The sequence below is a fragment of the Rhinolophus sinicus genome, chromosome 16 (genome assembly GCF_057876585.1).
Source record: "Rhinolophus sinicus isolate RSI-liver-muscle chromosome 16, RSI-T2T, whole genome shotgun sequence".
Taxonomy (NCBI): Eukaryota; Metazoa; Chordata; class Mammalia; order Chiroptera; family Rhinolophidae; genus Rhinolophus; species Rhinolophus sinicus.
The window spans coordinates 139341809-139365835 of NC_142516.1; the positions used below are offsets into that span (position 1 = coordinate 139341809).

Below are 24027 nucleotides of genomic sequence, written 5' to 3' on the forward strand. Positions count from 1 at the left end.
GGGAGTCACACCACTATAGTCTCACTGGTACCTGGGTTGGAGACACAGGAAGCAGGAGCCACATGATACGCAACCCTCCGTCTGCTTTTCTGCCAACCAATCTCACTTGCCAACTGCAATCCGCCATGCTAATTGCAATCCATGCTTGCTAGCTCAGCCACCATCCACTGCTAGCGTAGCCACGGCAGGCATACTAGTGGCCAATGGCTCACTGGTTACAGCTAACAGCCAACTAGCCACAGCTGAAGGCCATCTACTACCTGAGCCAGCACCTTTCCACGTGAGGCCGAGAGCCTAGAAACTGCTGTCTGGAACTCTGTCCCCGCAAGGGCATTGAAGCCAGCAGCATGTCCAAATTAATTTGAAGAGTGAGAACAGGAGGCATGGTCCCCTGGTTAGGTGTCACCTTGGAAGGGTCACTGAACATACATAGTCTTGGAGAATGGTCAAGAAAAGTTGAGAGTCCTTGGTGGGGGGCATTAAAATCTGAGCACACAGAGGCAATAAGAAGCCTTGTCTGTGACAGGCGGGGCCGCCTGGGACACTGAATGGAAAGACTGGGCCAGATAGTGCTTCCTGCCCCCTGGACCCACACCCTGCTTCCATGGCCTTACACCTCTTATCTGGTAAAAACTACTCTTCGTTCAAGTTTCAACACAGCAGCCTCTTCTCCAGCGAAACCTTCCTTGGCTGCTCCAAAACACAGTGGCATTCTCTTTCCTCTGTGCTACTGCTGTGCCCAATGTGTACTTCTATGTTTGTTTATTTTTTACTATATTGCAATTATTAACGTTAGTCTCTGACTGGGACAACTCTGAGGAAGGAATATGCCTTCTTTGAAACCTGTGTTTGCCTCAGTGCACGACAAACACTCCATAAAAGCTGATTGAGGAGATGAATGCTGGATTAGGAAGAAGTGGATTGATGAGAGAATCTGATGACCATGGTGAATGTCGTTACCAGTGAGGGAATGTGAAATAGCATTAGAAAGTAGCCGACGTTGCAAAATATTTATGCTGAAAATATTTTCCTAAACCTTTGCAATCTGATTCCTATAATTGTGCAATCTGTCTACAACATAAGCTTCTCTGCTGTCCTATTGGAGCCTATTGGATTGAATCCATGTGATTCAAATTAAAGTACAATCAGGCAACTTCCCAGTTAATTTGACTAAAACAGAAAGTTCGTGTGGATAACCAACTTCCCAAAGAATTCTCTAATCCGTATTGTGGTGTTTAGTTATAGCCTTAAGAGTTTTCAGAAAGGAAATTACCTTGATTATACTTAGAATTTCAAACCAATTACTTGAACTTGAAATGATTGTTTTTGGCATTCATTCAAATAATATTTCCTGTGCATACACTAATGCGTGCCAGGTCCCAGGATATAAAAATAAATCAATTGCCATTCCTGGTGTCTAGAAACTCAATGTTTAATGGGCAGAAGGGAGTTGATAAAAGACTTCTATTTCCAGCAATATGGCAGGCTACATATCCAGAACAACCCTCAAATTAAAGTGATTAATATGTTAAAAAATACTTTTAAAACGCATTGCTGAGATGGCATGAGTTTAAAAAAAAAAAAAATCCAGAGGCCAAAACCTAAGTGAAAGCAGAAATTCTTGTTAGTGCCAAAAATGTCTTTCTCCCCTTAGGCCAAACCCTGGAGCCTTGGTCTCCTTCCTGGAGGGCTGTGTGGGGCCCAAGGTGCAGAGTAGGTAGGGAGGAGACATAGCCTGGGTAGAGCTTCCTGACCTTTCTCAGGCCTCACAAAGACTGAGGAACATTGCTTGGAGGTTCTGGCCCAGAGCCTGCCCCAGGTGGAAAGTCCAGCGTAGTCCATTCTCATAAAGCTAGAATGAGAAATAAACCTGCCATGCATAACAGGGCAGCAAAGTTGTCTTTCTCATTCTTGGTTCTGGATGAAGGGGGGAAATTTGAAAACAGAAGCCAGCTTTCATGTGTGTTTGTGGTGTGAATTGATACTAATTGTTGCATGGTTTGAAAAACCCCAAGCTGGGATTTTACTTTAACTTGGTTTCCAGGTTGTTAGTGAGTTAGCAAAAGAAAAAGAAAATTCCCCAATGGAGGAACTCACCTTCAACTGAGGCCTCAAGAATCACTCCAGGTAAAATTCTAAAGACATTAGCTGTTTCACAGTAAAAAGAAGTAAATAAGTGAATAAACAAACAAACAAAACAAGGTACTACTACTGAGAAAGACAGCAAAATAAAATCCTCAAAGACTTCAGATATTAGAACTATCACACAAAGATTATAGAATAACTATGCTTAAATAAAAAGCCTCATCTCAGAAATGTTAAAATACTAAAATATTACCAAATCAAATACAGAAATGCATTAAAAGAATAATCTATCATGTCTATGAAGAATGCATTCCAACAATGCTAAGATTATTCAAAATTAGAAAATTTACAAAATTTTAAAAAAGGAGAAGATCCATGTGTAGCTGCTCCCACCTCCACCCCCACTTAAAAAGAAGTATCTGACAAAATTCAACAATAATTTCTGGAAATACCAGAAACCACAGGAGGAAATTTCCTGTACCTGATAAACAGTATTTTCTAGAATCTCTGTCAACATCAGAATATGAAATACTCAAAGCCTTTCCATTAGAATCAGAGCAAGACTCTGATGAAGAAAGGTAAGAAAAAGGTTCAAAGCGGGAATACTGACTATCAGCCACGGAAATGCTCTAGACACTGGTCGTTCTGTAACGATGATCTTTCATCTAGAAAATCTCAGAGCCAGTGACCAACTTCTGGAACTAATGAGAAATTTAAACAAGCAAGAATTGATATACAAAAATTAACTGCTTTCCTACATGCAAATAATAACCAATAAAGCAAAGTCATGAAAAAATTGGTTTATGTATGGTAGCAACTAAAATACGAAATACCAGTAAGAAATATGAAGAAAACTATAAAGCTTCACGGAAAGATATAATAGATGTCATGAGTAAATAGAAATACACCATATACCTGCATGAAAAGATTCAAATAGCAAATATGTAGGTATTTTTCAATTAATCTATAATAGCTGATGGAAACAAATAGAACGTTTGTCCTATTAAATATAAAAAAGGTATTATAAAGCTATTGTAACAAACCAGTAAAATATTTTTTTTCAGGAATAAACAAATGAGTCAGTGAAAACTAATTGAGATGTCCATGCATACTCGTATATGAAAATTTAGTACATAATAAAGTTGACATTTCATATGAGAAAGTAATAGACTATTCAATATAGAGTTGAGACAACTGACAATCTATTTTGGAAAGATATTTAGTGAGAGTTAACATACAACATTACTTTAAGTTCCAGGCACTTTTCATACTTATCTCATTTGAACTTCATATCAACACCTTGAAGTATTAATACCCATTTTACAAATGAAAAAACTGAGCCTCAGAGAGAGGAAAAACCTGCACCCAGTTCACATAGCTTGTAAGTACCAGAGACTGAAGCCAGGCCCTTCTGGTTTCAAGGCCCATATTCTCCCTTTTGACCTCAAACAAATAGACAGCCATGTCTTTCTTCAGCAAAGTGGGTTTATTTGGCATCAACAAAGAATTGCAATTCAGGACATGCAGTCTAATGGCGAACCACTCACAAGTCCAGAGAACAAAGAAAAGGAATATTCTTTTATAGAAGAAAGGGGTAGTTCAGGAGGGCTGTTGTAAACAAAGAATCAATTGGAGGAAACTAGAAGTTCAAAGTGTAGTGGCTTTTCATTGGCTGACTTGTAACATTTTCATTGGCTGAGTGGTTGCTGGAGGAGGAGAAGATCCTCTTCCTGCCTGAGTAATAGAGCAGAGAAACATATTCCTGTTGGAGATGGAAAGTACAGTCTTCCTGTTTGGGATAGTTGATGATGAATGGTAGGGCATGAGAGCTTCCCCTACAGTCCCTCCCAACTCCAATTTAAATGAGATTAATGTTGATTAAGCTTCACACCTCACACATGGCATGGCTCCTACATGCCCATAATATTCAAGGAATTTCAATAATTCCCTACTCCAAACACCAAATAAATTCCAGGTGGATGAAAGAGATTTTTTTTTTTAATGTAAAGACTATAGGAGAATATTTTATAATCTTAGGGTGAAAAAGATTTTCTTAAGCAAAATATTAACCTCTATAAAGAAAAAAGTTCAGAGATGACAATCTCAAAATGTAAAGCTTCTTTATGACAAAAGATGCCACAAACAAGTATGAAATAACAACAACAAACTGGAAAAAAAATATTTGTACATAAAGTGATAAGAAAATGAATAATTTTAGAATAAATACACACCTGAAAAGTTGCAGAAAATCACTAGAAACAAGGAAAGTGAAATTATATTTAAATAGATATATTCGTATATAAAATATATAATATGTACAAAACATACATTTTAAGTAGTTAATATAATATATAACCATATATTTTTCTTAAGATAGAAAAAAGATTTATTTGGTTACTATCCAATGACAATATAGGTAATAAGTATTTTCATATACTGTTGGTGGAAGTATAAAAGGGCACACGTGTTTTGGTCTCAATTTGGCAGAAAGATAAAGTGTGAAAACCTTTTCTGCTAAAATTTCATTTCTATGTATCTGTCATGAATACTCAGACATGTACATGATGTACATGAACAATACAACGATGTTCATCCTCGAAAGGTTTGAGATTAGGAAAAACGTTGAACCGATCTAAGTGTTGATCAATAGAGGAATATTTAAATGTATTTTGGTATATCCATAGGACAAAATTATTTGCAGTAGTTAATTATGTTAATTAATCTTCCTGTATTGACAGGGAAAGATCTCCAAGGCAAAGTGTTACATAGGAAAACAATTAGGTAGTTAAAGATCGATACACAGGGTAGGACTCCACTTATGTGAAACGCAAAGCAAAGCAAAACTGTGCTTTTTGCATAGGTGGTGTTGTTCTGGTTATCTACTGATATGTAACAAACCATCCCCAAATGAATTTGCTGGGAATCTGCGATTTGGGCAGGGCTGGGTGGGGACAGCTCGCTCTGCGCACTTGGCAGTCGCCTGGGGCTGGAATCATCTGCAGGCTCACTCACTGGTGGTTGGCACTGGCTACTCATTGCAACTCGGTTGAAAATGTAGCAGGAATACTTGTCTGGCCTTCAGAAGTGGCTGTGTGCCAAGGACGAGCATCTGTGGAGAGGAGGCATCAGTCAGGAACTGGGCCGTGTTGTCCATTTTTGCCTTGGAAGTCGCATGGTGTCATGTGGCACTGTCCTCCTGAGGGCAGGTGGGAAGACTCATCCAGAGGCCAGAGGTGGAGAAAATAGGCCCCGCCTCTGATGCGAGTGTGAAATTTGTGCTTTTAAAACTACCATGGAGAAGTGAGTATAATTTTCTAGAAAAAAAGATCTGTAGAGATAGATACCAACCATTGATAGCTGTTATCTGGGGAAGGTAAGCAGGATTGGGAAGTGGAGGTGGTCATTGATTTGGTTAGTATACAAACCGCAATTGAGCCAACTTAAGAACAAGTATTTATTGACTCACACAATTGGCTGTTACAGGGGTTCATGTGGCTTCAGGTATTCAAACGATGCCATCAGGCAACTATATTTCTCTCCATTTTCCAGGCAGACTCTCCACGTAGTGGGTAAGGCAACCCCCAGAAGCGTCAGATCTAAAGCCTCACTGCCTAGCAGCTGCAGAGGAAGAAAAAGTAATTGTGCTGGTAGCTTCAGCAAAAAAGAAACTTCCAGGAAACATACTTAGTGATGGCTTGGGGTACCTGTCCCTTGGCATACTCGTTACTGTGGCCAGCAGGGGGAGCATTTTGAGGTGCGCAGGCCTCAGTCCCCTGCCCACCTCTTCTTCAGCGACTGACTATTCTTACTGATTTCCTTTGCTTTGGCACATGGAGAATTTCTTTTCTTGTGTTTGCTTTTGAGTATGCATTTAAAACTTTTTCCCTCCCACATATTTCATCCAGCATTTTTAGTGTTTGGGAGGGATCTCAGTCCACCATATTGATGAGAAGTCCTTTATGGCTTCCATATATTGGTATGTTCCCTCAATGTTATCTGTTTAATTTCATTGTCTACATCTTTATTTCTAGGATTGACCTGCTGCTTTCTCTGTACTTAAGGAATGTTGGCCTGGCTCCCTCAACTGTCAAGAATCCAAATTGCCCCATCACAGACTAGAGGAACATAATGCTCTTGGTGATGGAACAATCTTTTATCCCATGCATGCGCCAGTGTTGTGGCTTCAACAGGAAGCCAGAAATGTCATTCATTAGCTTCTCCTCTATGCTAGATATTTATATATATATAAATAAAATTGTTATGAGAGTTATACTGCAAAGTATCCTTATAGGAATAAAAGAGAAAGTAAAATTAGTAAACTCATCATGTATTTTGCTTCAAGACATTAGCCTCCGTAATTACAGTAATCCTGCCACTTTGAATTTTTGTTGGTATGATCAAATTTACTCGTCTATGGTGTATTTAGTTGTCATATATTTTTCAAAAATTAGGTTGCACTGCAAATTCAGGATTGTAACTTCATCTAAGATTTGCACCACCCCAATATGTCCTGTCAGAGCTTAATAAATCATAATAATGTGCTTAGACTACATTGAACGTTCAGATCATTTTTTGAACTATAGAGTCATATGAATAAACCACAAACTGTTTCATAATTGTCCTCGCACATTCTATTCTCTTCATTCCTTTTTACAGCTCAATCCAGTTTTCACTATTGTTAACATTCTTCAGTCTAGAAATAAGGTTTCAAAATTTGAAAAGTGAAATGTTCTTTATTAGCATCTCACATCGTGTGAGGAGCTGTGAAAAATGCCAGGAAAGTTTGTCCCTATGTATTAGTACTGTCAACTAACTGATATTTTCTGGCAGATCTTTGTGCCCTGAAAATATTTGTGAGTCAACTTTTAAGTTTTCATGTTTATGGAGCAGATCAATGATGTAAAGAATCAAAAATATTTTTAAAATCACATATATTGACCATGCAGTAATTAAAATCCTCACTACCACTTTTTACTTACCTTAAAATACAAAAGTTAATTTCCATTCCCTGAGTACACCCCAAGTAATGGGGAAAGAATGAGGCCAGATCCAATCTGGTTGCCATGGTGGCAGTATAACTATCCATTCTAAACATGGCACCTATCAGGGCAAGGATTTTTAAAATGGAAAGGTTTACTTTAAACACAGTACCTGACTGTCCAAACCAGACATGTAGTAACTCAGCGTCTAGCATGCCATCTTCCCCCTGGCCGTACTGATGCCAACTGCGTCTGTTTCCACCTAGGCCAAACTGTTTCTCAAGTCACATCTGTGCTGCGGAGAGAAAGCCATGCTGTCTGTCCTCACTGCTGCTCTGGTTCTGGACTTTCTCTTATCTTTTCCATCTGTACTGAAGGCATAGTCAATTACTGGTACTTGCAACCAAAAGGTGCTTAAATACAGTAGAGGAAACATAAATATTTATCAAGCAATTTCTTATGCAAAATGAGTAAACTTGGAAGAGAGCGAATGATTTCTAAACATCTTCGTAAATGGATAAATTGTTAATAAACCCTATGAACAATTATTTATATTTGCTTTTATATTAGAAAGTTAGAAAATTAATTTTATAATAAAAAATATTGAATCGATTGGGTGATCAAAATCTGACCAAATTCAATTTCTCAAATAGTAATCATTTAGAAATATTTAATTTCTAATGGCCTACACAGTTATCCTAAAAATATCTCCTTCACACAAATCAATTCAAAATTTCATTTTATGTGTAATTATAGAACATTTGGAGGTTAGAAAACAAAAGTCTTGTGTTTCTATTTCAATTCTTAGATTATTTACTCGACACGTTACTGAAAGCCTATAGCTTTCCATGAAGAGCTATGCTGCCTAATGCCTGCATAAATGAGACCAGGCCTACACGTGCAACAGCAGGGGGACGGGCTCTGCCCTGGAGCAACAGTACTTGAACGTGGCCTAAGAGACCCACCAGTAACTTGCTGAGCGACTTCATCATTCTGGGCCTCAGTTTCCTCAACTACACATGTAAGGGACTGAACTAATTTTCTGTCTCCTCAAATTCAATCCAAGAGGTAAGTCAACACGAAGTCTACTAGACTTTGATTGCTGCTGCAAGTAACAACTCTATTTCTTTACTTAGTTCTGTGTTCCACAAAGAGACAACTGCAGACTTACTTATGCAGAATCAGAGGAAGTTACCACCTTATTCTAAGACTGGACTTGACTCCAGCTGTACGGAATCTCAATTCTATTTTTCAGAATACACCTGTTAACTAGAATAATCAACAACTGACCAAAAATATTACTCAAATAATTATTTGTACATTCAGCATAGATACAGTACTGTCACACGTTAGCTGGGTTGGTTCTCCCACCTGTGAGATAGCATTATCACTGGCCTTATTTTGCCTGAGGACACTGGGCTGAGAAAAGTGGCTTCCACGAGGTTCGACTGTACATAGTAAAGTAGTCCCGATTCAAACCTTCTGACTTCAAATTTCATGCTAATTTTAGGACAGCGCTCAGCTCCTGGTAAATTGCTTAAAATCTTCTGTGTTAATCACAATCCTTGAATTTACTACAGGGGAAGACAAGAAACATGCTATGACAATGCATTTGTTTACCTGGAGGAAAAGCAGATATATATGCTATGCATATTCAATAGCACAGGTCCTTTATTCATGTATAAAGCCCAGCAATAAAGCCTCGAGACTCTGATTACCCTGGGCTCCTATTTCAGCTCAACTCCATGAGATTCTTATGTCTTTCAATTATCTGTTATAAATTGAGGGTATTGCCCGACTACACAGGGCAGTAGGACAGAGACAAGATCACTGTAGACACTTAGCTCTGCTCCTGGTATTAATCAATATGGGCCAACGGTGCCAGGTCCTGACCACTAGGTGGGTCTCCTGGTGCAGGCTGGTGGTAAGATACAGGTTTTGCAGCCAAGGTGGCCTTGTGTGAATCAGGTCCCCTCACCTGGGTCTTAACCAACCTCCCAGGAACTCTAACCTCTTCATGGCAGGGTTGTTTTAAAGATTTAACATAAAGTATACAAGGAACCTAGCACAGTACTAGCACATGGCAGACAAGGGTGGCTGCTATTTCTGTATGTCCGTGATGCTGAGTAACTTTAAGTTGACTTGCTTCAACAAAAGCATTTTCTTGTTTAATAGAAACACTCTGGTTTAACAAAGTACTGAATGGTACAACTCAAGATTTAACCTGTTGCTGTTTGCACGGACTTTTTAAGTAGGGATTTTAAATTGAGAAAGTATCAACCCTATCCTTATGAACAAAATTAGGTAAACCAAGTTTTGAGGCAAGAGAAGTGACCTAATGTTTTTCTTTATTCTAGTTAAAACTATCTATTTGTTATCATCTTTTTGGGGGGTGACGGGACACAGTACATTGTTTACTTTAAATATTCTAAAACAAAGCCCTCATACAAACCTCACGAAGCTACCTTGATTCACAACACAACTCTTTCTATCTTCCCAAGCTCTCCATATACAGGTGGCCTGAGAGCATGAGAACATGAGTGCCTCAAGAAAAGCAGTAATTAACTATCAATTTCTCCAGATTAAACAACGCCAAAAGTCTACCATCCAAATTGCCTAAAACCACCCCAAGATTAAAGAGGAATGGATTACAAGCTAAAAGAGGGAGACAGAAATATCCATAAAATCTTGTTCTATACATGCCAGTGATTACAAAGAATTATAAATTTATCTGGAACAATGGAGAAAAGCTAGCTCTTCTGCAAGAGCACTACCTTTAAAAGTGCACGGACGAAAAGTTAATAATTTTGCGTAATGAAAGGTTTAATATCTTAGTACATTTTACCTGGAACATTGTATGAACATGATACAAAAGGGTTATTTTAGGGCCGGCCCAGTGGCTCAGGTGGTTGGAGCTCCGTGCTCCTAACTCCGAAGGCTGCCGGTTCGATTCCCACATGGGCCAGTGGGCTCTCAACCAAAAGGTTGCCGGTTCAACTCCTCGAATCCCTCAAGGGATGGTGGGCTCGGCCCCCTGCAACTAAGATTGAACACGGCACCTTGAGCTGAGCTGCCGCTGAGCTCCCGGATGGCTCAGTTGGTTGGAACGCATCCTCTCAACCACAAGGTTGCTGGTTCAACTCCTACAAGGGATGGTGGGCTGTGACCCTGCAACTAGCAACGGCAATTGGACCTGGAGCTGAGCTGCACCCTCCACAGCTAAGACTGAAAGGACAACAACTTGAAGCTGAACAGCACCCTAAATTGGTGAATGCTGTATTACTTCCCCACTTGCAACCACTGGTAGTCCGGAGTACTGAGATGACCACACCACCATGTCCAAGACACTGGAAGTCATGTCTGTGTGGGTGGCCAGTGGGTCCTGTCAGTGTAGTACCGTGTTTCCCTGAAAATAAGACCTAGCTGGACAATCAGCTCTAATGCGTCTTTTGGAACAAAAATTAATATAAGACCCGGTCATATTATGTTATAAATTATATTAATTATATAGACCCGGTCTTATATTAAAATAATACCGGGTCTTACATTAATGTTTCCTCCAAAAGACACATTAAAGCTGATGGTCCGGCTAGGTCTTTTTTTCGGGGAAACACAGTAACTTTCTCAGGCCCCAGAGTACACCCTCCTCCTCTGAGCCCCCTGCCCAAGGAACACCATGCCATGGCTGCTCAGTACACACTAGTTAATTGAATGAACCAAGTTCCTTTAGTTCAGTTTGAAATAAAGTATTATGTTCTAATAGAAACATTTCAGACCCTTTATCTGAACTGTAATAACTTGGTTATTAAATATAAGAAATTGGTGGTTGCCAGAGGCAGGGGGTTGGGGTGAAGGTCAAAACATACAAATTTCCATTTATAAGCCATGGGGATGTAATGTACAGCATGGTGACTATAGTTACTACTACTGTATTGCGTATTTGAAAGTTGCTAAAAGAGTTGAATCTTCAAAGTCCACATCACAAGGTTTAAACAAATTTTTTGTAGTTATGTATGGTGACGAATGTTAACCAGATTTGTGATCATTTCACAATATATACAATACTGAATCATGTTGTACACCTGAAACTAATAAAATATTGTATATTATACTTCAATTAAAAAAATTAATGAAAAAATGTGTTCTACATTGGATAGCTTTTCACTAATCTATTTTCAAAAAGAATTCAGTCCAGGGGCAGCCGGTTAGCTCAGTTGGTTAGAATGCAGTGCTCTTAACAAGGTTGCTGGTTCAATCCCGCATGGGCCACTGTGAGCTGTGCCCTCCACAACTAGATTGAAACAACTACTTGACTTGGAGCTGATGGGTCCTGGAAAAACACTTTAAAAAAAAGATTTTTTTTCAGTCCCATTTTGAGCACTCCCCCAGGGTTACCTGGATCTATTGTATCTAATCATGATCTAAAGCCTCAATCTTGACATTCTAAGTACTTATTTTTCTTGCTGTCCAAGGGAATTAAAAGTGATTTAAAAGACTGCCAAATCCAACAAAATCTGCCTCTATAACGTTCCACATTTTTCAAAGAAAAAATGCCTAGCCATTTGTCCTTATTGGAAACTTCATTAAAGGTGAGGCAAACGTTTCTAGCATTTGATTAGCAACATCCCCGTCTCTTACTTAACTTCACTTATTTCTCAGAACCACCTTCCATGAAACAGATATTTTAAAAGTGAAAAACCATGGATCAAGAGTTAAGCAAATTTATTTAAGATCAAACCCCTAAGGGACAAAGCTGGGCTCAAATACACCAAGATTTGGCCTCTGTGCTTCTCTCTCTCTCTTCCACAGCTGTATACACCAAAACTGAGTATGAAGAAATCCAGTATTAACAACTGTGTTTTAGTCCACCTTCACTCCCGTAATTGAATTTTCATTAACTCTAATTAAAAGTAAAAAACTAGCAAGTTTATGTAAGCAAAAATTCTTTTAAACTACTTTGTCATTGGATTATCATCAAGTATTTTATTTAACTTGTTTTCACATAGTAAACTTTATTATCTGCCTAGGTAAATCTTATTCAACACTCAAGATTTTTAAATGTTTGAGTTTTGCTAGAAAGTAAATGCCTATTTGTAGGTATTGATATGCAAAAAGCTCACATTTTAATGTAAGATCAAGTACAACTTGCATTTCTCTACCAAATAGCCTCTATAAGGAAATTCAACGTAGAACAGGGATTTATGTCTGGCACAAAGTTCTCAATAATTGTTTATCAAATGAAGTAAACAATCAAAAACAATGTACTGTTTTACTTATAATAAACAAATGCCAAGTAGACCCTTAGACGCTACAGTGGTTACTCCACTCTTCCTTGTGGCAGCTTCACAGAGAATGTAAACTAATTCTCTGCAGTGTGTAGTGAGCCATGTATCACTTAGAAATGGAAATTCTGTTGACCCTTTCAATATGCAGGCAGTTAAGGACACAGTTTATCATGCAAGAAGTTAGTCTAAATCAGAGGTCAGCCAACTTCTGCACAGGGCCAGAAAATGAATAATTTCAGCTTTGTGGGTCATATGGTCTCTGTCGCAACCACCCTACCATTGTACAAAAACAGCCAGACAATGCGTAAGTGGATGAGCATGGCTGTGTGCCAATAAAACTTTATTTATGGACACTAAAATTTGAATTTCATATAATCTTCATGTGTCACAAAATAGGATTCTTTTGATTTTTTAACCGTTTAACAGTGTAGACAATTCTTGGCTCACAGGCCACACAAACACAGGTGGTAGGCTGGATTTGGCCTGTCGCAATAATTTCCAACCCCTGGTTTAACTATATATTGTTTTGACATTGATTTGCTGGCAATTAGGTAACTTCCTCATTAAGTGAGAATAATACAAAATTTGCTTAAGGCTTTGTCTAAACTGCTGTACAAATTTTTAAGACAAAAATTTTAAAATCATTTATGTCAAAATTAAATATACCGCTAGAGGAACTGGCTAAATTTCATTTATTTCTTGATGTCGTATCTGTACAGCTCTCATGCACACAGTAGAAAACACACCTTGGTTTCACAATGGCATCTGGCTGCACTTCTGATTAAAATACATCAAGTCCAAGTTCATTTGGAAATGTACATTTATACACCTTATGTAAATTAATACGGCTACACTAGGATGTGTGATAGCAAAAGCATGATTTGAAATCCCACGACTAGACCACTTCTGTTTAATAAAAAGTGTACCCAATCATTCAAAAAATGGCTGTTTGGGGAATAGGACAGTACATAAAATGTTTGTCATGTAAAATTTAACTATTGACCTTTTTAAAAAATAATCTTCAAATTTTAAACCTTTTTATTGAATTGTTATATGGATATACATTATTATAGCTAGAAAACAAATTTGCTATGGGCTATATTTTTAGCAACTTGGCTAATATTTAAAAAATTAGCTCATGAAATAACATTATTTTTATTAAAATAAAACAGTAGCTAAACAAAATTGTTTCTCTCCACATTTTAATGTGTTAGGTTGCTTCCAAGTCAACTCCCTCAGCCAAAAAAAAAATAAAAAAAAAATCAGTCTGAGACTTGAGTGTTTAATTCAAACCTATATTTGTAATTTCTAAAATGTTGTTGATCCACAGACCACTTTCTTATTACACATGTGTACCAATGAAAACAAAAGGCAAAGAGAATCACTGCCATCCCTACAAAAGGAATGGCTCCTTTTCTAACATTCTTTAAAAATATACATTGTACAGTCCTCATGCCTCACCAAAGGTGGTGATGTAATAAATACACTGGCTTAGTTCTCCTCACTGTTCAGCGAGGTCCACCAACTACCTGTTATAAGCCCTCTCCTTTTTGGATTTCTCCAGGGCTTTGTCCATGGTTTTCTCATTCTCCCCTCGACATTTGGGACAGTACCATTTGCCCTTTGGTTTATGATTCAGTCCTACACAGGAGAAGTGGAACCACTCGATTGGGCACTCATCATTGTCACAGCCGATCATTTCTCCATAGGAGACCTGATTGCACAGACAGTACGTTGGCTCGTTCGGGTCGATGGGAAGGTCTGCGGGAGATGCTTCCCTCTCTGCTTTGGCCTTGGAGCGTTTCTTCTTCTTAGAGGCCTTTGCTTTCTTTTCCTTAGGCGTTCCTGAGGTGATGTCATCGTGGTCGTGATTATTAGCTGCATTCTCCCGATTTTCGTTGTTGCGCTGCCGCCGGGACCTCTTGTTATTGGGCTTTTCTGCCTGCGTGATTGTCTCATTCTTGGACTTATCCTGGCCAGCTTTGCCACTGTGGCCAGTGGTATCATTGACCTCTTGATGTGCCTCAAAGAGTTCCACGTGACTGTCCACCTGCCTGGTCCGGTTCTCCACCAACTCTACCATCTGACTCACAATCTGGATCTTCTCATCGCCCAGCTCCTGGCTCCGAATCAGGGCTCTCTGAATGCAGTGCAACACTCTCCTCTTCTGGGTGCCATCCGTCTCACGTTTAAATTTCTCGTAATACTCATCCAGTTCCTTCAGGATTTCTGCAAAGGAAAAAATAAGCATTACACCCATGCTATAAACACTACTGAGCCTTTTATATAATTTTCTAGCCTATGAAAAAGTAATTGAAAAGGACAGAAATGATCAATGCAAGCCTTTGTAGTATAAAAACCTTATAACTTGTATGCCTTTCCAGCAGATTTTTGTTGTTGAAAAAAATCCCTGGAACTAAATACAAATGCCAACACAATTCTCATTTAGCAAAGTGCCACTCAAAGCTCCCCAAGGGATTTCATGTGCGTTTAACATCATGAGTAACAAATACTCCTGGGATGGACAATTAAGGGTAAAAGTTCAAACTTAGGTGAAGTACTGAGACCCAAACTTTTGTTTTCAATAAAATTAATGAATATGTCCTATATTTCCATTGTTTTTATTCAAATATTTTCTATAATAATTCAAATGACTTTATTCTCTTAATTTTAATGTACTAATATCTAGAATACCCTATGAAATTGCAGAACGTATATAAACACTACTTATGTATATAAACACTACCTAGAGCCTCAGTTTATCAGCCACATCATTTTCATCACAGAATGTTATACCTCTGTATTCCTGGAAACAAGAATGGTTTGTCTCAATAAACCAGACAACCTAGTCTTGCTTTAAAACAAAGGTGGCAGATTTTGCTTTTGCATTTACTTCTTAAGACAGTAACATATTTCTATCTATAGAAGTCAACAGATTGTAAAACATTATTAAAAAAAAATAAATTAAAACTCAATGCTAAATTTGAACCTTCTTGGATAGGTTAGAAGACAGTGTATGTGATTTTAAAATGTAACTTGGCAAATGTAATTAGGTAATTTCTCAAGAAATAAAAGCTGTTAAATAATGTGACTGAAATAAGGAAAGTAAATATTCTTGCCAAGAGGCTAAATACACAGAAATTCCAGAGTTATTTTCCCCAAACAGTCACCATTAAATTAAACAGTATCAGACTTTTTCCCCTGAAATCCTTTTGTAGTCTCCCAAAATAGGCAATTCCTCTCTCCAATTAGGAAGAGTGTGTGGGGATGTGGGGAGGAAAGGGCGTAAAATGTGGCCATCACCCCTTCCAGATCTTATCTCCGAACTGTAAACCTAACACTGGAGTAAACATATAAACTTAAACCAACACTGAAGCGCAGTTAAATGGTAAGTATTATTTTCCAGGCTATATTCTTTAACTAAAGATAGCTCTGAAAATATTTCCTAGAGGAACAACGGAGACTGTCTCCCACCAGAAAGGAGGAATGCCAGTTTCATAGTCTCTTTGAGTAATTAATTCTGAAAATAAATAGTTTTGCTCAACTTAACCCAAGTCCTATTCCATAGATGGTTAAAATGAGTTTCTGCCATTTACTTTGAAACGAATTGCACATTACAAAGTTATCATTTGGTTGAATAAATAACCAAAATTCTAAAGACAATTTCCGCATTTCACAGAAAAGAGAACAATTCGGCCATACAGCTAATTTAAAATTTAATAAATATGACTTCTTTTACATCACAAGCAAGCTCACATCATGTGAAGCCCCACTCCTGGGAAAGAAACACCTCATCACAAAATTACCAAGAAGTAAATCTGTTACCTTCACAATGGCATATATTTGTTAGCTATCCCAAGCAAACAGGAATAACACCAGTGCTAACTAGGGAGGCACCATGCCAGGATACCTGCTTCTTCAGCTCCATCAGCTCAAACTGCTGGGGACCCTCTCTTCTAAAAATGCTCCACAGCCAACATTACTGTAGGAAAGCAATGGTACCATGGAAAAATTTTAAGAATTAAATGAGATCGCAGCAAAATTTAATTTGATCTTACTTAAAAATGTATTTTAGTTTTACATGAGGGTTGCACTGAAGTTTTTTATGAAGCTGACTTCCATAGTGGATGGGTATTTAAAAAATAATTAAAAAATAACCAGCATACCACTTAAAATTGCCAAACTAATTATAACCCATCCTTATGAATTACTCTCCAACTGATGCATACTAAACAAAAGACTGTTAATCAAGTTTGAATTGCAACATAGTTCTTTAAAAATAAAAGCTCAATTTTTTTCATTAGTATGCTGCACACCTCTACGTTTATAGTATGTCCTAACCAAATGAATTGTGACTGTGACTTATGTCTAAGGCTTTGCAGCTCACTCAACGGGCACTGACTTCAGTATATGCCGGGGTGAGCGTGGGATTGATTTTCTCTTCAGGAGCCAAGCAAACACCGCGGCGTGCATTAACTCGACGGAAGATACTTTGGTTCTCAACAGCAAAACAAGCTTCTTCACAGTAATGCAGGAGTATACACCAGGAGCATAGTGACGTGGATGTTAGAAAATTTTAAAGATAAACTTTTGTCATCTTGAAATTTCCCAAAAGTGCTAAGGAACAGTACCGGAGATGATGAATTCCACAAAGACTGTGAAACCTTTAAATTCCACCCCCCCTTTAATCGTCACACTACCCGAGCTATCCCTGGGCACCGACCACCGAGAGGAGTACCCGGCTTCGGGTCACTCACGCCTCTCTAGCTCCTTGCAGTTGCTGGCCTGCTCGGCAGGGTCCCTGACGCCAAGGTGTGAGAGCTGAGCTGCCTCCTCGGTAGTGCCTGTAGTGTGAGTCGCTTGGCTCGACCCCGGCACCGGGGAATTCCATTGCTCCGCAGCCGGATGTAGCCCAGCTCGGGGGAGTAGGGGGCGGAGCCCGGCCCCCGACCAATGGGGACGCGGCCAGTGGGCGTTGCGCCCCGCCTCGGGAACCGCCGCCTATGGGGGTCGCCGGGCCGGAGGGCGGAGGCCAGGCGGGACGCCAATCACAGAGCAGGGCAGGGGAACACGGCCCACCCCGCAGCCTCAATAGCCAATCCAAGGCCGGAAGCCGGGCGACCCGAAGACATTCAAATTAACTCGACCTCCTCCCTCCTCCCCGCCCCTCTACGAAAGAGAAAAAAGAAGGCCGCGGAAACAGAGACTCGTGCCAGTCACTGCGCAAGGCCCGCCCTCATCCGGCCCAGCAACCTATGGCTCAGCCGCGGACTGATAAGGACATTCCATGGGGACGCCACAGCCAATTACAACGAGGCCGAAGAGGGACGTTCGCAATATGCTAATGAGCCTCCTATAAATGTCGCTGCGAAACCGAGTCTCGGGTAGAGCGCGCAGGGGCGCCTTACCGGCGGGAAGTCCTTGTATGTTTCGCGGCGAGCGGTGGCTTTCCACCTCCCCCCACTCTTCCGTTTCCCTGCTGCGCAGCCCTGTAAACATTAGTAAACTCTGAGTGACGACCTACGTTCCAAACAGAGCCCCCAATGCCGTGCCTGACCTAGCAGGAAAGTTTCCCCAACAGCCAACAATTCCCAGTGGACGCGAACCCTCCGCTTCTCTCCGGCACTCTGGGAGGCCGAGGCTGCAGAGAACGACCCACAGGTCCTCTACCCTGCCATGTTACTCCCCAAGCCCACAGTCTTTGCACAAGCCCCCTGAGCGCTGCACAGATGGGCGACTTCCTCGCCCCATCCTTCCCTCCCTTTTCGTCCCCTTCCCCACCGTACGCATGGAATAAAGCCCTGCCCCTTCGCAAACTACACCCGGCCGCGTCGCCCCTCACTCGGTGTTCAGCGCTGCCAGAGGGCCGGGGAGCTGGGTGGGGGCGACCGAGGATACACCGCGCGTAGTATACCGACCCTGGACTTTATATAACACTCAGATTCGGGACTGGGTGGGGGTGGCTCCGGGGATGGCGAGCAGGGCCGGGGGACTCCTCGCCCGCAGCGCCCTCCCAACAGCACTGCGCGCAGCCCAGTCCCTTACGCCCCTCAGCCCTAGCGACCGCAGCACATCTCTCCTTCGGCGCAGCCTTAGCCCCTGCGCCCCCTCCCCCGCAGCACCCCGCCTCGTCACTTCACTACAAAGAGCGCTTTGCTCGCGCAGCCTGGCATTGAGACCTCTCGTTTCTCCTTCCTCCTCCGTGTCCGGGCTTCGCGCACAAGGACCTTGGCGAATCAAAGACGATCCAGACCTTTTGTTCCTGCCGGGCGAAAGCCGCCTCCGCGGGCCCACGGCTCCCCGGGCGGAGAACAGGACGGCCCGCGGCCCCGCGGCGCGCCGCGACCGGCGGGGATGGAGCAGCCGCCCCCGCCCATCCATCCCGCCGTACCTTGGTATTTCGCGTCGATCTCCCGCATTAGCGAGACGTTTCTCTGTAGGTCGAAAGGCAGAGACTCGATGGAGTCCAGGTAGTCTTCCACATAGTTCACCAGGTGGATCTGCTCCCCGTTGGCAGGGCTCAACATGGTTCATCAAGGTCCCCGGCGACTCGGCGCGGCTTTCCGCTTCCTCCAGCCCCCGCCCCCTCGGAGCCCAGCGCTGCAAAATGCAAAGCTCCCGCCCGCCGGCGCCCCCCCTCCGGCCAGCCCCGCGCCGCTACATCTGCGAGCCGCACCGCCTGGGCCCCGGGACCGGGCGCGGGCGGGCCGGGCCAGCGCTCGGCGGCCTTGGGCGCGGGCCGGGCGCGCGGGCGCGCACCCCGGCGCAGGGGCCGGGGCCGGGCCGAGCGAGCGCGGGAAGGGACGCGCGCCGCCCGCCGCGCCGCACTTGTCCAACGTGGAAAACCTAAATACCAGTTTCAAACACTTGGGAAACATTCGGCCCCCCGTACAGCGCATGCGCCCGCCCCCCCCACTACCCCCTCCTCGCGGGCCCCGCCCCCGCCGCATTCACGCCCCTCACCGGCCCGGACGCGCGGGGGTGTGGCTTTGTCTGTCACTTTTGCCGGGGCGGGGGTCGCGAGGACAGGGGGCCGCAGGCGAGGCGCAAACTTTACTAGGAGTTTCGCACTTGGAGGCAGAGCCTGTCTGGCGGCAATGCATACCCACTGGGGGAGTGGCAGCCAGACCCGCCCAATACCCAGCTGGAGCTGACCCCGCCGCGGGAACCGCCGCCTCGAGAACATCGCACGCCCGGGCCGCCACCTCCCTCTCCCCACTCAGCCCTTTAGTCTCCCGTGCCCGCCGCCCAGCGAGGGTATAAGTAGGTTCCGGAACAAACTGGCAACCCTGGGAGCCAATCGACTGCGGCGTTCACTTCAGTGGCCCAATCAAGAGGAAGAAAAGGCGGGACGAGGTCGGATAACTCCTCCAGGGCTCTTACTACTGTATAATACTAGAAACCCGCGTCCTGTGGAGGGGTGGAGGAAGACCGCCAGCCGAGCAGGGCGGAAGTGGTGGCGCATGCGCACTAGTACGGCCGGGGCGGCAGCCGGCCCGCGCGAAGACCTACCATTCGGCGGCCGAACTACCACTCCCAGCATCCACGGCGGCTCGCGCGCCTGCGCGTTCCTCACTGCCCTCCCTTTGTGTTGCTGGCTGGAGCCCAGTGCCCAGCGGCTGAGAGACAAAGGGGCCCAAGAGGAGAGCTGCTTCCGGGCCGGGTCCCCACTGAGGGCAGGTGACCCCGACCCCTTCCCGCCTGTGCTTTGGAATCTACTCACAAACCGCTCCCTCACTTTGAAAGACCACCGAAACCGGGGTCTCGGCCCCTCCCCTTCCCCGGGGCTCTTCTCCCCACCCCAAACTTCCGAATTTGGGGCTTTCTGAAATATGCCCCTGCATAGACGATCCCGTTGCCTGGACGACGGGCCCGCGGCAGGCCCGCCTCTTCCGTCAGAGACCCCGCCCCGTGGGCGTGACCACCCTCCACCTTTGTCCGCGGGGCTGGGGCCTGTGCTGCAGCGCGATTTTCCTGACCGCGATCGCCTTTCATGGTCACCTTTTCTTCGCACCCACTCTGCTCTGCTGTTTGCTCTGTATTTTCTTCCCCGAGGTGGGCAAACACCGTGTCGATGTCTCAAGCCCTGTAAATTAGCTTGACCCCCAGCCTCGTGACGTCTCTACCAACTCCGTGCCAGCGCAGTGCTCCGTTTTTCTTCCCCTCTTGTTAATTCAGAGGGTTTCAGCCTTAACTCCGGGATTGCCCTGTTGCCATAAAGGCACACCATTTAGACATAAAGCAATTACACTGTAGTTCAAACGGGCGCGTGTTCTGGTATTGAGAGTCGGAATGGTCCACCAAACAATATTGTGACAGCGAAGGCCATTGGGAATTTTAAAAATTACTGTATGTAAGTAATCCAGTAATATTTCGGGCCAATCCACTTTTTATAAAGTAGATTATTATCCACATTGGTGCTCTTCAAAGCGATCTGTAGGGCATCTTGTGATATGAATGTCAGTACACCAAATGAGACTAAATGGAGCTGTCTTTCGAAATGGATTGTTCACATTGGAACATAATTTACCACGGTGATAAACGGATAATATTTACACTTCGAAGTAAATGTGTTTGATCTTCACTCTTATACTCTACAACCCCACCTCAAGAGGACGTTCACTTTGATATTTGGAAAAATGGGTGTTTTGCTTATAGATTCACACATCTTCCAGTCTTGGCCCAATTAAAAGCAAATCATGAGTAAAGTTCCATTTTATGCAATAAATTTATTGGCCACTGGTCTGCACAGAAGATTAATAATATGACATGTGGAAACGGAGATGTTACATGAAATAAAATAGAAAGTAGGAAGTTGAATAAAAAAGTATACATTTTCCTCTATGAGCATGTAAGAAGTTTTAAAGTTCAATAGCAAGAAAGTTCTTTTACTGCTTGCATTCATTGGCTCTAGAATGAGTAGTGTTTATCTGAACTTAAGAATAAAGGTTAGAAATCATTTACCCCTTCAGAGATAATCAAGCTGGAGTTTGACCTAGCTTATCTTTTTCAAAAATCACAATACTATCTGAATGATTCCTCTCATGTTTTCATGGACTTCACAGACATGTAAAACAAAGGCATCTTATTCAACAAGAAATGTTTTAATGAGTGCCTACCATGTGCTAGCTATTGTTCTATGTTCTGGGGGATACAGTAGTAAATAATGAGCTTACATTATATACAACATTTATTTACCCCTTGGGCTAAGAAGTCAGAAAATATTTTATCTATTAGCTTTACAAAGTTCTTAAAGTATATACCAATGATTTCATTGGTTTTCTGAACAAGGTTAGAAGACCAATAGCTAAAACAATTAACTGCGGTCATGCATTTGCAATATAACACGAAGGGAAAGTTTGATTTTGAAGATACATTGAAGAACCTTGGTTGTTTCAGTTTTGTTCTTTGGAGTGCGTTGCAAAAATTGATATTAAATCTTTTCTAAAATATTTCTAGTTTAACTGAAGATGCTCAAACTGAAAGGAATGAAAGATAACAGATAACATACAACTCTTTATATTTTGAAGTGCTTAAAAAATAACATATTCATTTCAAACTTGAATGCCCTCAACAATATGCTACCTTATCTCCTCTACTTTGAATTTACAAGATTTTGTCTTGAAAGAAAACGCAATACTGAGAACTACATTTTTTTGTTGTTGTCATTGAGGACTCAGAAATGACATTCATGATATTTTGGAATCATTCATTTTAATACACTTCCTTGTGCTGTCCTAATCAGTTCAAATTAACAGGATTCTTTTTTTTGTATATACTAGTAAATCTTCCCAGTCACTTTTACTGCAAAAGGAATCATATTTTTAAGCATTAAATAATGGGTTATGTTTATCATTGTTTTCATTCCCGAAACACTTAAGGTAGAATTGCCACCATTCAAGTGCTGACCACATTACATGACCAGTTTTCTGAAGACAGAAGATACCATTGTTAATTTAAAAGTCATGATTTTCTATGGCCAATTCCAACATTGCAGCTATTCAGATTCCTGTGTAGGATTTGGTCTTCAATGTTACGAAATATGTTTTCAAAACTAGCTTTTTCCTTGAATTACTTATGTTCTTACAGATTGCAATCAAGCCTTTTATATATTATTCTTATTTTACTGATACATCTAATAACTAGATTAGAGAGCTTCCTCTATCAGATATTTTACTGCCCAAATTTCCTCCCTTCTGCACAACAGGTGGATTTCATCAGAGATTAATCTAACCACCCTTGTCTTAATTTAGTATAGGTACAGTGAGAGATTCAAAAGAATTTACAATCTAAAGTGGTCAGGGAGAGAAATACGCACATTGTACTAGAAGCAACAATTACAAAATAACATCAAGATAAGTATGCAGGCAATGACAAAAGGACAATACTCCAGTAGAACTTTGAGTTGATTATGCACTGCTTAGCTTTGATGTAGAGGTCTCTTAATTCTCAACACCAGGTTCCAACATTTCAGTGTTATGCATTAGAACATCGTTTACATTTAGGCTACAGTTTAGCTTGAAACAGAATTGCAGAGACTCCAAGAATCTCCCCCAATTTTGTTTTTTTAAATGCTCTTGGGAACATACTGGTTTGTCTCTACTTAAGCATTTGCCTTTCAATATAACAACCAAAACAAACCAAAAATAGAACTGAGGAACCTCTGTGCTCTTTTGAGGATTGCAAAAGCAAAGATTTTACTTTATTTTTTTTGAAACACTGTTTTGCAAGATATCAATAGGGGCACGTTTGTGGAGATAATTTGACAGTAAATTCAAGTGAATCTACCTTTAAACAGTCCCATAGAAACCGCAATTCAGAATGTTTTTGTTCTTAAGAGACTAAATGATAGAACTTTTAACCTTAAATGAATCTCAAGCACACATTTTCTACTACTGTACTTGGTGAATGGGTGCTTTCCTAGTTTTGGTCTTTTCTCAGGAGACTGACAGAGGGTGTGCGTTGGGATGCAGACATGCTCTGGATGTGTGCGTGTGCTGAGGTGCAAACGTGCTTCGCGAGCACTCGAGTAGCCGGCGGCAGGTGCCCACACCATCCCCCGCGGCCTCCCCTTCCCCGCCTCCTCCCTTCTCCCCCTCCCCCCCTTCGCCCCTGCGGACGCCCACAGGCCTGACAGAGGCGGGGCCGCCGCTTCCCTAGTGCTGTTTCCGGGAAGGCCGAGGTCGGAGCAGGTCCTCTTCCGGGGAGGGCGGGAGCGGGGCGGGTCCTTTTCCGGGGTGGGGAAGCAGGGAGGGTACTCTTGCCGGGTGGGCGGGGCCTGGCCAGTCACCCTCCCGGGTGGGCGGGGGCCACGTGGGTTGCCTTCTGTGGTGGGCGGGGCTGGCCCTCCTGGGGTAGGCGGGGCTGGGCTGGGTCCTTTTGAAGTGGGCGTGGCCAGCTCCCCAGGCAGTCGCCGGTCTCCTAGTTCCGCGAGGCTCGCGGGCGGGTCATGCTACGCAAGCTTGGGACCCGTTTTGGCGCCCAGCTCCTCCCGGCCACACTGGGCCTGGGTCCCGGGCTAGGGCGGAAGGTGTCTGGGGCGCGCGGGCAGGGCTGGCTGCAGCCTGCAGGCCACGATACGGGCGTCAAGGTGTATAACAGCCTTACCCGGAGAAAGGACCCCTTAATCGTGGGCAGCGCAGACGCCGCCTCCTGGTAGAGTCCTGGGAATTGGGGGG

At 42.6% G+C, this 24027-nt stretch overlaps 2 protein-coding genes across 7 annotated transcripts in view; one reads left to right on the top strand and one right to left on the bottom strand.

The window, feature by feature from the left end:
* Positions 1–12658: 12658 nt before the first annotated feature.
* On the bottom strand, positions 12659–19236 carry ING1 (inhibitor of growth family member 1). 4 transcript variants are annotated; one of them, XM_019731082.3, is made up of 2 exons: positions 18741–19236; positions 12659–14578 (listed from the first exon to the last, which is right to left on the bottom strand). In XM_019731082.3, exons 1-2 carry the CDS (start codon positions 18874–18876, stop codon positions 13875–13877), a joined length of 840 nt encoding a protein of 279 aa, XP_019586641.3. In that variant the 5' UTR covers positions 18877–19236; the 3' UTR covers positions 12659–13874. The 4 variants fall into 4 exon arrangements, with proteins under 4 accessions (XP_019586641.3, XP_088648815.1, XP_088648814.1 ...); XM_088792689.1 differs by lacking the exon at positions 18741–19236 and adding an exon at positions 18603–18622; XM_088792688.1 differs by lacking the exon at positions 18741–19236 and adding an exon at positions 17107–17271.
* Positions 19237–23727: 4491 nt separating this feature from the next.
* CARS2 (cysteinyl-tRNA synthetase 2, mitochondrial) overlaps positions 23728–24027 on the top strand; it is a 42310-nt gene continuing 42010 nt past the window's right edge. Inside the window, exon 1 of one of the 3 annotated variants that reach the window (XM_019731080.3) lies at positions 23728–24004. In XM_019731080.3, the coding sequence (XP_019586639.2) occupies positions 23799–24004 (206 nt within the window). In that variant the 5' untranslated portion in view covers positions 23728–23798. The remainder of the gene's footprint in view (positions 24005–24027) is intronic. The other 2 variants (XM_019731078.3, XM_019731081.3) reach the window with 2 other exon arrangements.